The sequence below is a fragment of the Zea mays genome, chromosome 4 (genome assembly GCF_902167145.1).
Source record: "Zea mays cultivar B73 chromosome 4, Zm-B73-REFERENCE-NAM-5.0, whole genome shotgun sequence".
In the NCBI taxonomy this organism is placed as follows: domain Eukaryota; kingdom Viridiplantae; phylum Streptophyta; class Magnoliopsida; order Poales; family Poaceae; genus Zea; species Zea mays.
In genome coordinates, this window is record NC_050099.1 from 176,204,786 (window position 1) to 176,221,002 (window position 16,217).

General features: G+C 47.0%; 1 protein-coding gene across 4 annotated transcripts; it reads left to right on the forward strand.

Moving 5' to 3' along the window:
* The first annotated feature begins 432 nt into the window (after positions 1–432).
* LOC103654115 (cinnamoyl-CoA reductase 1) lies at positions 433–5,325 on the forward strand. 4 transcript variants are annotated; one of them, XR_565918.2, is made up of 5 exons: positions 526–925; positions 2,190–3,968; positions 4,047–4,126; positions 4,217–4,379; positions 4,862–5,325. XR_565918.2 is itself a non-coding variant. In XM_008680938.4 (4 exons), exons 1-3 carry the CDS (start codon positions 811–813, stop codon positions 4,358–4,360), a joined length of 339 nt encoding a protein of 112 aa, XP_008679160.1. In that variant the 5' UTR covers positions 433–810; the 3' UTR covers positions 4,361–4,379; positions 4,862–5,325. The 4 variants fall into 4 exon arrangements, 1 of the variants encoding a protein (XP_008679160.1); XM_008680938.4 differs by lacking the exon at positions 2,190–3,968 and having other exon boundaries at positions 433–925; XR_565917.2 differs by having other exon boundaries at positions 526–3,968.
* Positions 5,326–16,217: the final 10,892 nt, after the last annotated feature.

Genomic DNA, 16,217 nt, shown 5'->3' on the forward strand with positions numbered 1-16,217 from the left:
TAAATATATTACTATAGATTTAGATCTAATGTATTCATGAGCAATCTGTTAGAGCATCTCCAAGAGCTCTCCATAAAACGACTCCTCAAAATCAGTTTTAAGGGACATCTAAATAATAAGTGGGGGTAAATTTTAATCCTTTCTCCAACAGATCTCTTAAATCAGCAGTTTGTTTCTGGGGAGCCCAAAACCCCCTCATTTGTAGCTACAAATGAGGGAGTTTTAAGGGCTATGAAAAAGTTGGGGGCGCTTTAGGGGAACTGTTGGAGACATGTTTTTGTGTTTTTTCCCAAAAAATAGATTTAGGGGAGACTTCTGGGGAGCTTTTGGAGATGCTCTTATATACCAATAGCTAAAAATTATAATTAAACTGTAAAAAAATAGAAACAGTTTTGAAACTAAAAATTTAGCTTTGAGCGAGGTCCCCGTGTCGGAACGAGATCCTCTGACGTGGGGAGAGGGCACTGCCGCGTGGCCCCCGCGTGCGATAGGGCCCGCGCGCAGTGACCCTACTGCCCCTGCAGTACGTCAGAGGAACCGGCTCCCCCCGTGTCCGTTCACCTCTCCGGCTCTCCCTCCCAGCCTCGCCCTCCCACCGTCCCACGTTGTTCCTCCCGACCCTCGCCGTCCCTCCCGCCGCGACCCGCCCTCCTCCTCCCGACCACGCCGCCCAGCCCGTGTACCACTCCCTCCCAGCCTCGCCCTCCCACGCCGTCCCTCCCGTCGTGACCCTTCCTCCTCCTCCCGACCTCGCCGCCTAGCCCGTGTCGCCGCCGTCGCCCGTGCCACTCTGCTGCTGCGACCACGACAATGGGGATGTGGAAGGTGGTGTGCGTCACCGACGCATCAGCGTACATCGCGTCCTGGATCGTTAGGCTCCTCCTCGACCGTGGCTACACCGTCCGCGCCACCGTGCGAGACACAGGTGCGCATCCCGGCCCGTCCTCCCCAATCCCCGTGCCTTTCTTTCCCACTGATTCCCTGTGGTAGCTAGCGGAATTACTGTGATGTTTTGTGAGATTGGTTAGGTTAGACTGGGAATTGATTAGTTGGCAGGGGACTGCATAACCTACCTTGGTAAATTTGGGATGTTAGGTTCGGTACTATTTTGCTTCTGGATCCACTTGCCTCCGGCAACCCAAAATCTTGATTGCATCTGTAGACTGAAAAATGCTGCTACAGATGAACTTGGCTTGTCAGTTTATTAAGGAGCAATTTGTATCCCCATACATATCAGTACACCAAGTTCCAGAAGGGAGAGAAATAGAAAATCAACCAAACGGATAGAAACAGAAACTATTTTTTAGAATGGGTCCCTATTATAATCCTAACGAGGAGAAACCTTGAAGTGCAGCCTATCCTTAGCTCCATCCAACGCAGTCACTTGCAATGTTTTCTTTGGGTCAGCCGAAAAGTGAAGGTAACAACAATGACCGAATGCCAAAGGTAATATTACTAAAGAATTATGGTAAGAAATAGAAGACAGTAGTATTATTCTGTTGTATCTCCATGTTAGGATTTGCAACATGTATTCTGCATTTGCAACTTTTATTTGTTCTTCGTGTGGTCATTCTAGCATGCTTGGATTACTCTCTGCATACATAGATATGGGAAAATAGCTCCGATCCATTTTTTGGTAGCCAACGATAGCTGGCAGAAAATTTATTCTGTCAGACAGGCACTTCTGGTCTCTAGATCTAGATTAATTAACACACTGCACATAAATGAGGTTTCCATCCGGGACTATAGCTTATTTCTGCACTAGCGCATCGCCACATGTATATGTATCAAGCTTGAGTATAAGTATATATTTCCAGCAGTTCTACATATGTCACCACAATATATATGTTATCTTTGGCCATTAACTTGTATATGTCTGTATTTATACTTCTTCGATACGGACCCTATACTATATATCTACGTTGTCAAGGGCTACGTTTGACAATAGTTTAATTTCCTGCCCCCATGAAAGGAATTCTGCTGGAGTTCGCGTGTCTATTTCAGATGCTGTTGCAACTGAACCAACCCAGTTGACCTGCACGCTTGTATAAGATTTTCATGTCTCACTTCATTCACTGATGATCACCATCAACATTTCAATCTCCGCGCATATTTGGTCACATATCCACGCTTGTTTGGTACTTTGGTCACTTAACTAGCTTCTGAATCTTGCAAACTCTCATCTACAGAGAGGAGTCACCAAGCCAATTGTACTCTCTATAGGCTTCTTTCCTCTCCCCGGAAGATAAAGGATTGTAGCTGTCTTTTCTTAATAGAATGGAGAAAGATCTGTACTGTGAGTATTTGTGTACGTTGTTGGTCGATGGCTCAAATCGTCTGACCAAATCTTTTATTCAGCGAGAATGGCAAGCAAAATATATTTGATCTTTTGTGTTGTGTTTTTAGACATGTGTGGATTCTCACAGTTCATTTGGTTGCATTTTTACTTGCCTTTAAACCTGATCCCTGATGCTGGTCGTCAAATACTCAGCTTGTTGGCTGCAATCTGTGTTTATCTTGGTATATCCTTGAAAGTTGATAGTACAGAACCAAAGCATATTAAGGCATACTGCTATTATTTATCATTCATGTTTCAAACACACTTGATACTGCATATCTCTACAGTTTGTTTACATGCTCAGATGTTGAACTCGATCTATTCCTTGCCATATTTATTTATGATTGACGAACCAATATCCATTGACCATGACATCAATGTTCCCTAGAGTAAATGCATCAAAAGTCGGAAGGAGTGATCTTTGAGTAGTTCTATTTGTTGCTGGTAGTATACTGAAAGTTTCGTTAGTTCTCATCTCTCTGATGCTTTTTCTTTCAGTTCTCCACAACCTACATTCACTTAACAAGGCACTTTTTCTTGAGAATAATAAAAAATGTACTCCTTTCAGTGTTGCTATCATCATAAAGTGTTGCTTGTGGACTTCCTTTTTGTAATATTCATCTAATGTTGATGAGAATCTACCGGTTGGTGATGTGAATGACCAAATAACATTGCTAAACACTTTGTTAATGTAACATACATGACTGGTATAGGGGATCCACGAGAGAGAAAGCACTGGGCGCTCCTACTGATGCTTTTGAAAGTTTTGTCCTCCTTGGTTTAGTGGAAACAAGTTATTATTCTACTTTAATGATGCCTTCTTAGAATTTTATATAACTAGACAAGTGAAAATATGGGATATACATTGTCTTTTGCACCCATGGATGTGTAAGTTGTAACCTCATCAATGCAGTTATGCTCTGGTTTTAAAAAAAATAGTGAGCTTACATATGCCTGCACGCGGACTGCTGATCCATGCGTTCCCCTTTCTTGAGCCCAATACACATGCTAATAGCAGCATCAGGTTTTAGTGTTGCTGACTTGCTGTGTGGGGCAAACCAAAACAAGGCAGGCTTCAAATCTAAGGAATTTCCCTCTTGCCTAGGGCTCTTACAGTTGCTATTATTTGGCCAAGGTCAAGATTCTCATACAGATTGTGTCCTGTAGTGTGGGTTGGTGCCTTGTTCTGTTTTCCATCTCACTCATCCAGCACAATTCTGCCCCTCTAAACAAACTTTGTATTCGCTCTGCTATTTAGGTGTTAAAAAGGAGAACTAAATTTAGCTGTCAAAAAAGGAGAACTGTCCTGTATAATTTCTTTGGTCACACATTCATAGTTCTTCTGTGACATTATTACAATTAACCAAATATATGCACCACTTTTCCCATGTTTTTTTCCCTTTTCCTGAGCTGATGTCACTCTTTTTTCTGGATTGCGTGATCTCACTCTCCAAATATTTGGCCCTTCATTATGTATCTGTCTGACTGATGATTTCATCTCATCTGTTCTCACCTAAATGAGTTGTTGATCATCCACCTTCTGGTACCCAACTTCATGGCACCAAATAATGGAGTGGCCGTCTAATTTGGGATCTACTACCTTGGATCCAACTGGTTGATGAGCTGATACGTATGAAACTGTTTTAATATATAATAACTACTTACAGATGGTACTACATCGCAACTTACACAACCTTTGGAAATGTAGAGCCCACCTCAGTTGATCTATTCAAGAACTTCCATTATAGCAAAAACAATGGATTTACCGAGTTTGTACAGAAAGCAATTGTAAGTGATTGTTTACTTTTATTCCTTCTCTACATAAAGTATACATGAATAATACCATGTAAGAAACATTTGCTACTGTCATTTTGCTAGGATGATATGGAAGGCATCATGAGTGAACCAGTACAAGATGGACATGAACCAAAGTTAGCAAATGAAGCTGTTTCTCAGGTTGTCAAAATCAACTACTTTTCTTCGTGTTGCAGGTGTTTGTTTGGCCTCCAAGAGTACCTCTAGAGGCACAATATCGTCACAGGTACAAGTGTTTTACATACCAATTATGTTCCCTTCTTTCTTTGGATAAGTTGTACTTGCAACATGTACCTTGAGAAAGCATCTAGAAAAAAAATTAAAATGTATGGAAACAATGTGTGGTATATTTTGATGCAATTGAAAAAACATTGTGCTTCACCTTTTGCCCATGCTCTTGTCATGTACGCATCCAACAACACTCCCTTGTCCTTGGCTCTATCTATGCATCCACCTTTCACTCTTCTTTTCATCCTTGTAATAGAAAACAGTAGGAGGTAGCAGACAAAGAAATGGAAAAGTAATTAGCAGTCGTTTAACTTGTTCGATGCTTTGTGTTTTGCTTGGTTCTTGTTACTGCCCATATATATAGACGACTTGATGTTTTAGTGTCTAATTACATATTAATATATTATTTATTAATTATGTTCTTGTTCTTGCTTGTATGTGTGTGCATGATATGAAGTAATAGGTTATGTTTATTTATAGGTCCAAGATCTTTAGATTACCTTGAGAATGAGAAGCAATAAACGGCAGAACTTCGACAAGAGTTGGATAACATGAAGATGGAATCAGAAACTTTGGTAAAACATTCTGAGGAAATAGAGGATTTAAAGAAGACACCATAAGAAATACATGCCCTCCTTCACTAGCTGCTAAGCTTCAATCAGGATCAGCACAATCCAGGGCCATAAAGTTCCTAAGCCCCCAACAGTGAACTATTGCAGGACGTTTCTGTTTTGAAATTTGGTTGTTGGTTGAACTATGTCTAATTGTTTTATCAATAATTGGTTGCTAGTTGTTTACAAGTATGACTTAGTAGGTCCAAGTTTATTGATTTTTGTTACTGGTACCTCCAAGTTTTGTTGAACATTGTTGCTTCTTGCAAGACGTATTGTGATCTATGAATTGGAACTCATGTCTGCTATAATTTTGGTCATTGGATGTGTAAATTTTGTGAAATATGTTATGTGAACATCTGTACGCTTGAATGAGATTGCTCAATGGGCTATAGATTTTGATAATATAAAATAGTATTCATGGAAAATTACAAATTAGATTTAATGAGGCCACAAATTTGGCCGACCACTAGCATGGGCCATTTTATAAATTATGACAACAAAATTTGTCATTGAAAAGTGCTATGTCATATTAATAAACGTTATAACCATTTGTCACATCAGCTCCACATCATAGGTATGCATGATTTTATGACAATCTGGTCCATATGGCAAGGCTTAAGCTGATTATTAGTGACATTTTTCTTTGGAGTAATGACAATATTTAAACGTCATAAAATCTATGACGAAGTAGAATCGTCACAATTTTAATGACAGAAAAACTTCAATTCGTCATAGAACATGTTTAGCCACGTCACATAGATGACGAACCAAAAAATGTCACACAAGCGTCATAGATTTCAATCTATGACATATATTCACTTATTAATGACTTAAGGTGAATGTCATAAAAGGTAAGGTGTGTTGTAGTGAATGTTAGTGCGACTAAGTAGTTGCGAAGCGAGTTCTTGTGGGCAAGACAATCACAAAGAGATCAACACAAGAGACACGCGATTTTATCCCGTGGTTTGGCCAAGTAACACTTGCCTACTTCCACGTTGTGGTGTCCCAATGGACGAGGGCTGCACTCAACCCCTTTCAAGTGATCCAATGATCAACTTGAATACCACGACTTTTCTTTGCTTATCTCTTTTTCCCGTTTGCGAGGAATCTCCACAAGTTGGAGTCTCTCACCCTTACAACAAAGATCACAATGAAAGCACGGAGTAAGGTTGGGAAGAGCAACGCACACTAGAATTAAATCCACACCGCAAACACGCACACAAGTGAGAAGATGAGCACACAAAACACGCGCGGGGAGTTTACAACTCGAAAGTGCTCCAATCTCAAGAACGATGAACGATTGCGTGAAAGTGAGGACTAGAAGTCTTGGAATGCTTAGAGTGTGCTTGGGTGACTCCTCCATGCGCCTAGGGGTCCCTTTTATAGCCCCAAGGCAGCTAGGAGTCGTTCGAGGCCAACAAGGAAGGCCAAAGTTGCCTTCTGTCGGGTGGTGCACCGGACAGTCCGGTGCACCACCGGACAGTCACTGTAGCATGTCCGGTGCGGATCTCCATCCTAATTTCACGCAGATGACCGTTGCAGCGCCGTGGCAGTTGGCGCACCGGACAGTCTGGTGCCCCCTACCGACCGTTGGCGCGGGCCACGCGTCGCCCGCAGATTGCGCGGCCGACCGTTGCGCTGGCGACCGTTGGCTCACCGGACAGTCTAAGTCACCACCGGACAATCCGGTGAATTATAGCCGTACGCCGCCAAATTCTTCTAAGAGCGGCCTATTCACCGGAGTCCAGCCTGGCGCACCGGACACTGTCCAGTGCACCACCGGACAGTCCGGTGTGCCAGACTAAGCAGAGATTTGGCTGCACTGAGCCAAGTCTTTTGGTTCTTTTCTTTTCTCTGTTTCTAGCACTTAGACAGAATATGTTAGTACTCAAAACAATGTACTAAGTCTAGAAATGTACCTTGTTACATGATTTGCATCTTTTGCTTGTTTGGCACATAATATTTCACTCACTATGTGTTGGACACTTAATCACCAAAACATTATAGAAATGGCCCAAGGGCACATTTCCCTTTCAGCTCTCCACCTCGTCAAGGAGGTGCGCTGAGCCCTTCTCACCGACGCTGCCCTCCGTCGTCTCCTTCGTAACTTCCAGCCAAACGACGCTCTCCGCCTCATCAAACGGTGGAAGGAGGTGCGCTGCGCCCTTCTCGCCAACGCTGCTCTCCGCCTCGTCAAGGAGGTGCGCTGAGCCCTTCTTGCCGATGCTGCCCTCCGTCGTCTCCTCCGTAACTTCCAGCAAAACGACGCTCTCTGCCTCGTCAAACGGTGGAAGGAGGTGCGCTGCGCCCTTCTCGCCAACGCTGCTCTCCGCCTTGTCAAGGAGGTGCGCTGAGCCCTTCTCACCGACGCTGCCCTCCGTCGTCTCCTCCGTAACTTCTAGCCAAACGACGCTCTCCGCCTCGTCAAACGGTGGAAGGAGGTGCGCTGCGCCCTTCTCGCCAACGCTGCTCTCCGCCTCGTCAAGGAGGTGCGCTGAGCCATTCTCGCCGACGCTGCCCTCCGTCGTCTCCTCCGTAACTTCCAGCCAAACGACGCCCTCCGCTTCGTCAAACGGTGGAAGGAGGTGCGCTGCGCCCTTCTCGCCAACGCTGCTCTCCGCCTCATCAAGGAGGTGCGCTGAGCCCTTCTCGCCGATGCTACCCTCCATCGTCTCCTTCGTAACTTCCAGCCAAACGACGCTCTCCGCCTCGTCAAACGGTGGAAGGAGGTGCGCTGCGCCCTTCTCGCCAACGCTGCTCTCTGCCTCGTCAAGGAGGAGCGCTGAGCCCTTCTCGCCGACGCCGCCCTCTATCGTCTCCTCCGTAACTTCTAGCCAAACGACGCTCTCCGCCTCGTCAAACGGTGGAAGAAGGTGCGCTGCGTGCTTCTTGCCAATGCTGCTCTCCACCTCGTCAAGGAGGTGAGCTGAGCCCTTCTCGCTGACTGAAAGGGAAATGTGCGCTTGGGCAATTTCTATTATGTTTTGGTGATTAAGTGCCCAACACATTCGATTAAGTTCTTATGTGCTCAATGAAGAGAGAAGTGCAAATCAAAGAGAAGGTATGTTTCTAGACTTAGTACATAGTTTTTAAATACTAATATGTTTTATCTAAGTGCTAGAAACAGTGAGAAGAGGAGAAGAAAAGAACCAAAAAGACTTGGCTCGGTGCAGCCAAGACTCAGCTCAGTCTGGCACACCGGACTGTTTCCGGTGAATAGGCCGCTCTCGAGAAATGTTTGGCGGTGTACGACTATAATTCACTGGACCGTCCGGTGGTGCACCGGACCGTCCTGTGAGCCAATGGTCGCCAGCGCAATGGTCGGCTGCGCAATCCGCGGGCGACGCGTGGCCCGCACCAACGGTCAACAGGGGGCACCGGACTGTCCGGTGCGCCAACTGGCCCGGAGCTGCAACGGTCGTCTGCGCCAGAAAAGGAAGGAGATCGGCACCGAACCGTCTACAGTGACTGTCCGGTGGAGCACCGGACTGTCTGGTGCGCCACTCGATAGAAGGCAAGGATGGCCTTCCTTGTTGGCCTCCAACGGCTCCTAGCTACCTTAGGGCTATAAAAGGGACCCCTAGGCGCATGGAGGAGCTACACAAGCTTACAAGAAACATTCTAAAACTCCAAGACTCCAACTTCACGCATTCGATTCTTTGAGATAATGACTTGAGCTCCATTTGAGTTGTGAACTCTGTGCGTTGTGTTTTGAGCTCAAGTTGTGACTTGTGTGCGTAGTTGTGCTGCGATTTGTGTCTTGTGTGTGTTGCTCATCCCAACCTTACTCCGTGCTTTCATTGTGATCTTTGTTGTAAGGGCGAGAGACTCCAATCTTGTGGAGATTCCTCGCAAACGGGAATAATCATCTAAAGGAAAAACCGTGGTATTCAAGTTGATCATCGGATCACTTGAAAGGGGTTGAATGCAACCCTCGTCCATTGGGACGCTACAACGTGGAAGTAGGCAAGTGTTACTTGGCCAAACCACGGGATAAAAATCGCGTGTCTTGTATTGATCTTTCTGTGATTGTTTTGTCCACAAGAATTCGCTTCTCAACTACTTAGTCGCACTAACATTCCTATAACCAAGTTTTGTGGCTATTTAGTGTTGAATTTTACAGGATCACCTATTCACCCCCCTCTAGGTGCTCTCAATTGGTATCAGAACCGTTCTCTTCACGTAAGGGACTAATCACCCGAAGAGATGGATCCTAAGGGAAAGGGGATGGTGGTCAACGACAAGGAGAAGGAGTCCATCTTCAACGAGCCAAGAGATGACAAGCCCACTGACTCTGGCTCAAGTCACAAGAAGAAGGACGGGAAGAAGAAGAGGCGCATCAATAAGATCGTCTACTACTCACCAAGAGACGACGACGATGACGATTCTTCGTCAAAGAAAAAGACGATTAATCGAAATTACTCTTTTGACTATTCTCGCATGCCGTACAATTCGAATGCACATTTACTTTCTATTCCACTAGGAAAACCTTCACACTTTGATGGAGAGGACTACTCATTTTGGAGTCATAAAATGCGTAGTCATCTGTTTTCTCTCCATCCTAGCATTTGGGAAATAGTAGAAAATGGAATGCATTTCGATAGTACGGATAACCCTGTGATGATAAATGAACAAATTCATAAGAATGCACAAGCTACCACTGTTTTGCTAGCATCTTTGTGCAGGGATGAATACAACAAGGTGAGTGGCTTGGACAACGCCAAGCAAATCTGGGACACCCTCAAGATATCTCATGAGGGAAATGACGCCACCATGATCACCAAAATGGAGTTGGTGGAAGGCGAGCTGGGGAGATTTGCGATGATCAGGGGAGAGGAGTCAACGCAAACCTACAACAGGCTCAAGACCTTGGTCAACAAAATATGAAGATACGGAAGCACAAGATGGACGGATCATGATGTCGTCCGACTCATGCTAAGGTCATTTACTGTAATTGACCCCCATCTTGTCAACCTCATTCATGAAAACCCCATGTACACCAAGATGACGCCCGAGGAGATCCTCGGAAAATTCGTGAGTGGGCGCATAATGGTAAAGGAGGCACGATACGTGGATGATGCCTTGAATGGTCCACTACCCATCTACGAGCCGCAACCCGTTTCTCTCAAAGCAACAAGCAGCAAGGAGGCACTACCAAGCAAGGTAGCTCAAGTGGAGGCTGCCGACCTCAACGAAGATGAGATGGTGCTTATCATCAAGCGCTTCAAGACCACTCTTAAAGGACGCAAGGAATACCCCAACAAGAACAAAACAAGGGGAAAGCACTCCTGCTTCAAATGCGGTAAGACTGGTCACTTTATTACAAATTGTCCTGATAATGATAGTGATCAGGGACAAGAAAAGAGCGGGAAGAAGGAGAAAAAGAAGAGCTACAGGAAGGCAAAGGGCGAGGCGCACCCTGGAAAGGAATGGGACTCAGACTGCTCTTCTTCCGACTCCGACGACGAAGGACTCGCTGCCTCGGCCTTCAATAAGTCTTCTCTCTTCCCCAACGAACGCCACACTTTCCTCATGGCCAAGGAGAAGAAGGTAAGTGTTCGAGATACCCCTAAGTACACTACTTCTAGCAATGATGATTATAGTGATGATGAAGTAGATTATACTGATTTATTTAAGGGTTTAGATAGAGCTAAAGTAGATATAATCAATGAGTTAATTGATGCTTTAAATTAAAAAGATAGATTGCTAGAGAAGCAAGAGGACATTTTATATGAAGAACATGACAAATTTGTTAGTGTACAAAAATTTCTTGTTTTAGAAACTAAGAGAAATGAAATGCTATCTTCTGAGTTATCTGCTTGCCATGAATCTATCTCTAGCTTAAAGATTTTGAATGATGATTTAAATGCTAAGCTAGAGGAAGCTAATAAATCTAGTTCATGTGTAGAGCATGTCATTATTTGTAATAGATGTAAGGACTTTGATGTTGATGCCTGTGATAAACATCTTTATTGTATTGCTAAATTAAATGATGAAGTGGCAAGTCTTAATGCTCAACTTAAGACTTGCAAAATTGATTTTGAAAAATTAAAATTTGCTAGGGATGCCAAGAACTCAACAAGCCATAGGGCTCCCGTTCTCAACAAGGAGAAAGGGAAGGCTCCTATGGCTAGTAGTCCTCAAAGGAATCATGCCTTTATTTATGATAGGAAGATTGCTAGGAGTTACAATCATGCTACTTATAACTCACATGCTATGATTGCCTATAGTTCTACTTTTGTTCATGGTAGAAGTAGGCCTAGGAGAAATCATGTTGTGTCTCATACTCCTAGAAAAATGTGCAATGGACCTTCTACCATTTACCATGCTTGCAATACTTCATTTGCACTTTTATGTAAGAATGAAAAAGTAGTTGCTATAAAGTTGGGATCCAAATGCAAGGGAGATAAGACTTGTATTTGGGTTCCAAAGGCTATTGTGACTAACCTTGTAGGACCCAACAAGAGGTGGGTACCTGAAACCCAAGCTTAAATTGCCTTGCAGGTTTATGCATCCGGGGGATCTAGCTGGATAATCGACAGCGGATGCACAAACCACATGACGGGGGAGAAGAAGATGTTCACCTCCTACGTCAAGAACAAGGATTCCCAGGAGACGATTATTTTTGGAGATGGGAACCAAGGCAAGGTCAAAGGTTTGGGAAAGATAGTCATCACAAGCGAGCACTCTATTTCAAATGTATTTTTAGTAGAGTCATTAGAATACAACCTCCTGTCTGTAAGTCAATTGTGCCACATGGGCTACAATTGTTTGTTTACAAATGTTGATGTTTCTATCTTTAGAAGGAGTGATGGTTCATTAGCGTTTAAGGGTGTATTAGACGACAAACTCTACTTAGTTGATTTTTCAAAAGAGGAGGCCGATCTAGATGCATGCTTAATAGCTAAAACTAGTATGGGCTGGCTGTGGCATCGCCGTCTAGCACATGTTGGGATGAAGAACGTTCATAAACTTCTAAAGGGAGAACATGTGTTAGGACTAACCAATGTATGTTTCGAAAAAGATAGACCATGTGCAGCTTGTCAGGCAGGGAAACAGGTGGAAAGCACTCATCACAGCAAGAATGTGATGACAACATCAAGACCACTGGAGCTTCTCCACATGGACCTCTTCGGACCCGTTGCCTATCTTAGCATCGGGGGAAGTAAGTATGGTTTAGTAATTGTTGATGATTTTTCCCGCTTCACTTGGGTATTATTTTTGCATGAGAAATCAGAAACCCAAGGGACCCTCAAGCGCTTTCTAAGGAGGGCTCAAAACAAATTTGAGCTCAAGGTGAAAAAGATAAGAAGCGACAACGGGTCCGAGTTCAAGAACCTACAAGTTGAGGAGTATCTTGAGGAGGAAGGCGTCAAGCATGAGTTCTCTGCTCCCTACACACCACAGCAAAACAATGTGGTAGAGAGGAAGAACAGGACGCTTATCGACATGGCAAGGACGATGCTTGGAGAGTTCAAGACACCCGAGCGGTTTTGGTCGGAAGCTGTGAACACAGCTTGCCACACCATAAACCGGCTATATCTGCACTACAGGAATCCTGAAGATTCCCATCGGCCGGATTAACTCTCATCGGCCAGACGAAAAGCCGACGGGAGTTAGTTAACTCCCATCGGCTACAGGCCAGCCGACGGGCCTTAACTTAACTCCCGTTGGCCCAGACACAGGCCGACGGGAATAAGATAACTCCCATCGGCTCCGACAAAAGCCGATGGGGATTAGGTTATTCTCGTTGGCCTACGCTCTGGCCAACGGGGATTAAATGTTTATGAACCCACGGGGAGCACCCCGTGCGGGCTCATCTCTCTATTTCTTCCTCTCTCTCAAAACCGTCGCCGCCGCCGTGCCGCCCGTCCCCACCGCCGTGCTGTCCCCGTCGCGCCCGCCCATCCACGCCGCGCCCGTCCCCGCCGCCGCCCGTCCTCGCCGCCGCGCGCCGCGCCCATCCCGCCCGTCCCGTCGCCGCGCCCGCCCATCCACCGCCGTCGTGCCCACCCTCGCTCGTCCCCGCCGTTCCCACACCACCCACACCGCCGCCGGGCCTCCCATCGCGCCCACAAACGTCGTCGCCGCCACAAGGGCCGACGCCGCCCCCAAACATCTCTCGGAGCGTCGTCGCTGCCTCCTCGAGCGCCGCTGCCGCGCCCAAGCGCTGCCTCTGCCCTCGATCACATCTCCGAAGCGACTACGACACCCACGTGAGTTAAAGATGTTAATGCATGGGATTGTGAATGTTAATTATGTGTGTACATGTTTATTTTCGTCGGTTTTTTATGGCCGACGGGAGTTAACTTTCATATGATTAGTATTAATTTAATAACACATGTGATTAGAGTGTGATTAGAGTTCATTTAATATCACATGTGTGGCTTCATGTTAGGTAAGTATTAATTCTATTATTATAGTAGATTTAACTTATACTATTGAATTGTTAAATTTGATGTTATTTATTGATTAGATTTAACTTATAATATTAGGATGTATGAAGGTTTCGATATTGATAAATTTGATGTTATTTATGTGTATATATAATTATTTATGTATATATAGTTTTACTACTTACCTATAGATGTATGTGTGACTTGTAGAAACGTGATTGTCTCACACACACTCTTTACTCGTACACACAGCCGCAATAATGGGTGATAGACGTGATTGGATGTATGAAGGTTTCAAGAAGGGTGGGTGTCACACAAGTGAATGGTTTTCCAAGACACAAATGTTTCTGGACCATGCAGCTGCTTTGTCACAAAGAGATAATATTAGGTGTCCATGTGTTGGAACTTGCTCTCCCGAGCAGGATGATCCAACGGGGGAATGACAATAATGCAAACAAGGTTTTAGCTCAGGAAGGCGATTGCTCTGTTAATCTAGCCTCCCAAGGGCACTGTGCAGGGGTATTTATAGGTGCCTGAGTGCCCAGCGTCTTGGATTAAGGACGCATGTACCCTCAAGCGCCCAGGTTATCCCCGGAATATTCTCATAAAGCAGGGTCACAAACTGTAATTACAGAGAAGCCTTTACAAATTAGGCCCGTAATGCGCAGCAGCCACGCGGGGCCTGTTACAATGGGCCGAATTCCACGTGGGCCTTCGTGTTGGACGAGGGCGCGGGATGGTGCAACCTCGTCGTAGGCCTTCGTCCTGCAGCGTGTTGGACGAAGGGTGGAGACTGCCAGTCGTTTTGCCTCCGTTGGTGCAGCGAGATTGGCGAAGGCATCGAGCGAAGGGTAGCGTCTTCGCCTTCGCCCCAACATTTGCCCTCCGAGGGACCAGATCGACTAAGTCATCTGGTGTCGAAGGCGTCGCTAGATGGTGGAGACGCTGCCCTCGCTCGAAGTGGTTCCGCGGGGTTTTTTGATATGACCGTTGATTGACGTCGCACTGTTGGATTGCGGGTTTCCCGAAGCGTCGCGTCCTGTGTATAAAAGGGGGTGAGGGGCGGCGCAGGTTGAGTTTTACCTTTCCGCGCGTCGCGAAAACCCTAGCCTCCTTTTCAAATTGCTCGCTTGCTCGCCTGCCCTCCTTGCTCCTGTTCGTCAGAGATCTGGCCCGCGTGAAGCAGACCGCTCGCCGCCGCCGATGGTACGTAGCTATGCCGTCTTCCTCCTCATCTGCTGTGACCACGTCGACGGCCGAGGTGTCGTCCGAAGATACCTCGAGCACTGTGGCGGCGACAGAGTTACGACCGGGTGATACGGTGGAATTCAGTGTTTCGCGGATGTCGTCGGTCCGCGTGCAGGATATGCAACAGCTGGGATATCCGTGGGTCCAATGACAAGTTGAATCGGTTCTTTGAATTGAACCGGTTGTCGTACGGTGGTTATCCCGGGGAAGACGCCACCGACCACCGCGGGAAGAAACCGATGGGCGGGACCGATGAAGGGCCTTCGCAGGATGCTGCCCCGGCCGCTAAGAGGAGGAAATTAGGTACTATGGTGGGGGAATGGGGGTGTCTGATAATTTTGCTGTGGAGTTGATGGGGACATGTGCGGCCCCCAGGGGAAGGATGTCTTCGCCCGAGCTCCGGGAGTCTTCGGCGCGAATGCTGGAGGTTACCGAGGGTCGATGGCCAAAGAATCTTCCGATCCCCTGGGCGGAGGGCGAAGACATGTCTACGTCTCGTATAACTCGTGGCTTGAGGATTTTCCCTTACGGACGGAATATTGTTGCTGTTGTGTCGGCAGTGATGAACAAGGACCGTCAGGACGCTGTGCAGAAGCGTCAGGCGGTCATTAGGATCGCAGATCCTAGGCGTGAGGCAAAGAAGGCGCGGGGGAGCACGAAGGCTGCGGCCCCCGGCAGCAGCCAGCCGATGCCGGCTGCGAAACTGGCCATGCCTGGATCCAGCAAGTCATCGGCGAGCGCGAAGACAGTCGGCGCCGGTGGGACCAAGCCTCCCCCGGTCGAGGCTGCGAAAGTACGGGAGCTGCCCTCGCCGGGAAAACGTGTTGCCGACTTCGGCACGAATATCAGCGTGGAGGACTATTTTGTTGGTAAGTTTTTTTTTGAGGTCGTCTGACCGGTGATATATTGCAGGGCCGGGTGAGGGACAAATGGTTGTTGTCCCGCCTTTGGTGGAGACCACTTCGCCATCGGCGGTGGTAAGGGCGAAGGGAACTGCGCAGGACCTGTGGGCCGCCTTCTGCACAAGCGGCGAGATTCTGACAGCCGCTGCCGCTAAGGACGTGGCAGGCACCATGTCCCAGCGGCTGAGGGATGCATCGCAGCGGCTGTCGCAACAGCTGAGTCAAGTAAGTTGAGCTGGACTTCGGTGTTTGTTGTTTTCATGAGGAGTTGGGTCTCATGTGTTGTTGTCAGGCGGCCGACTTTGCCGACCGTGTTGCGTCTGGCATCCTCACTGCGGACGTGGCTGCCGAAGTCGAGAGACTTCGGGCGCAGCACGCGGACGCCATCCGGGAGAAGTCGGCTGCGGAGAGCAAAAACCGCAGGCTGGCGGAGAAAGTGGCCGCCTTGGAGGCCGAGAAGACGGATCTCCGGCGCCAGCTGGTGGAGGAAAGGAAGGAGGCGAACCACGCCATCGCTGAGGCACAGGCTACGCAGGCGGAGGCCAAGGTGGCGCGGGCGGAGGCAAGTCTCGCCAGCCAGCGCGCCGAGGAGTGGGAGGCGAGGTTCAACGCCCTGCACGGCCGCGTGGACAAGGTCGAGGCCTCTACGCGCTCGGAGGTTGAGCGGACGCTCGCC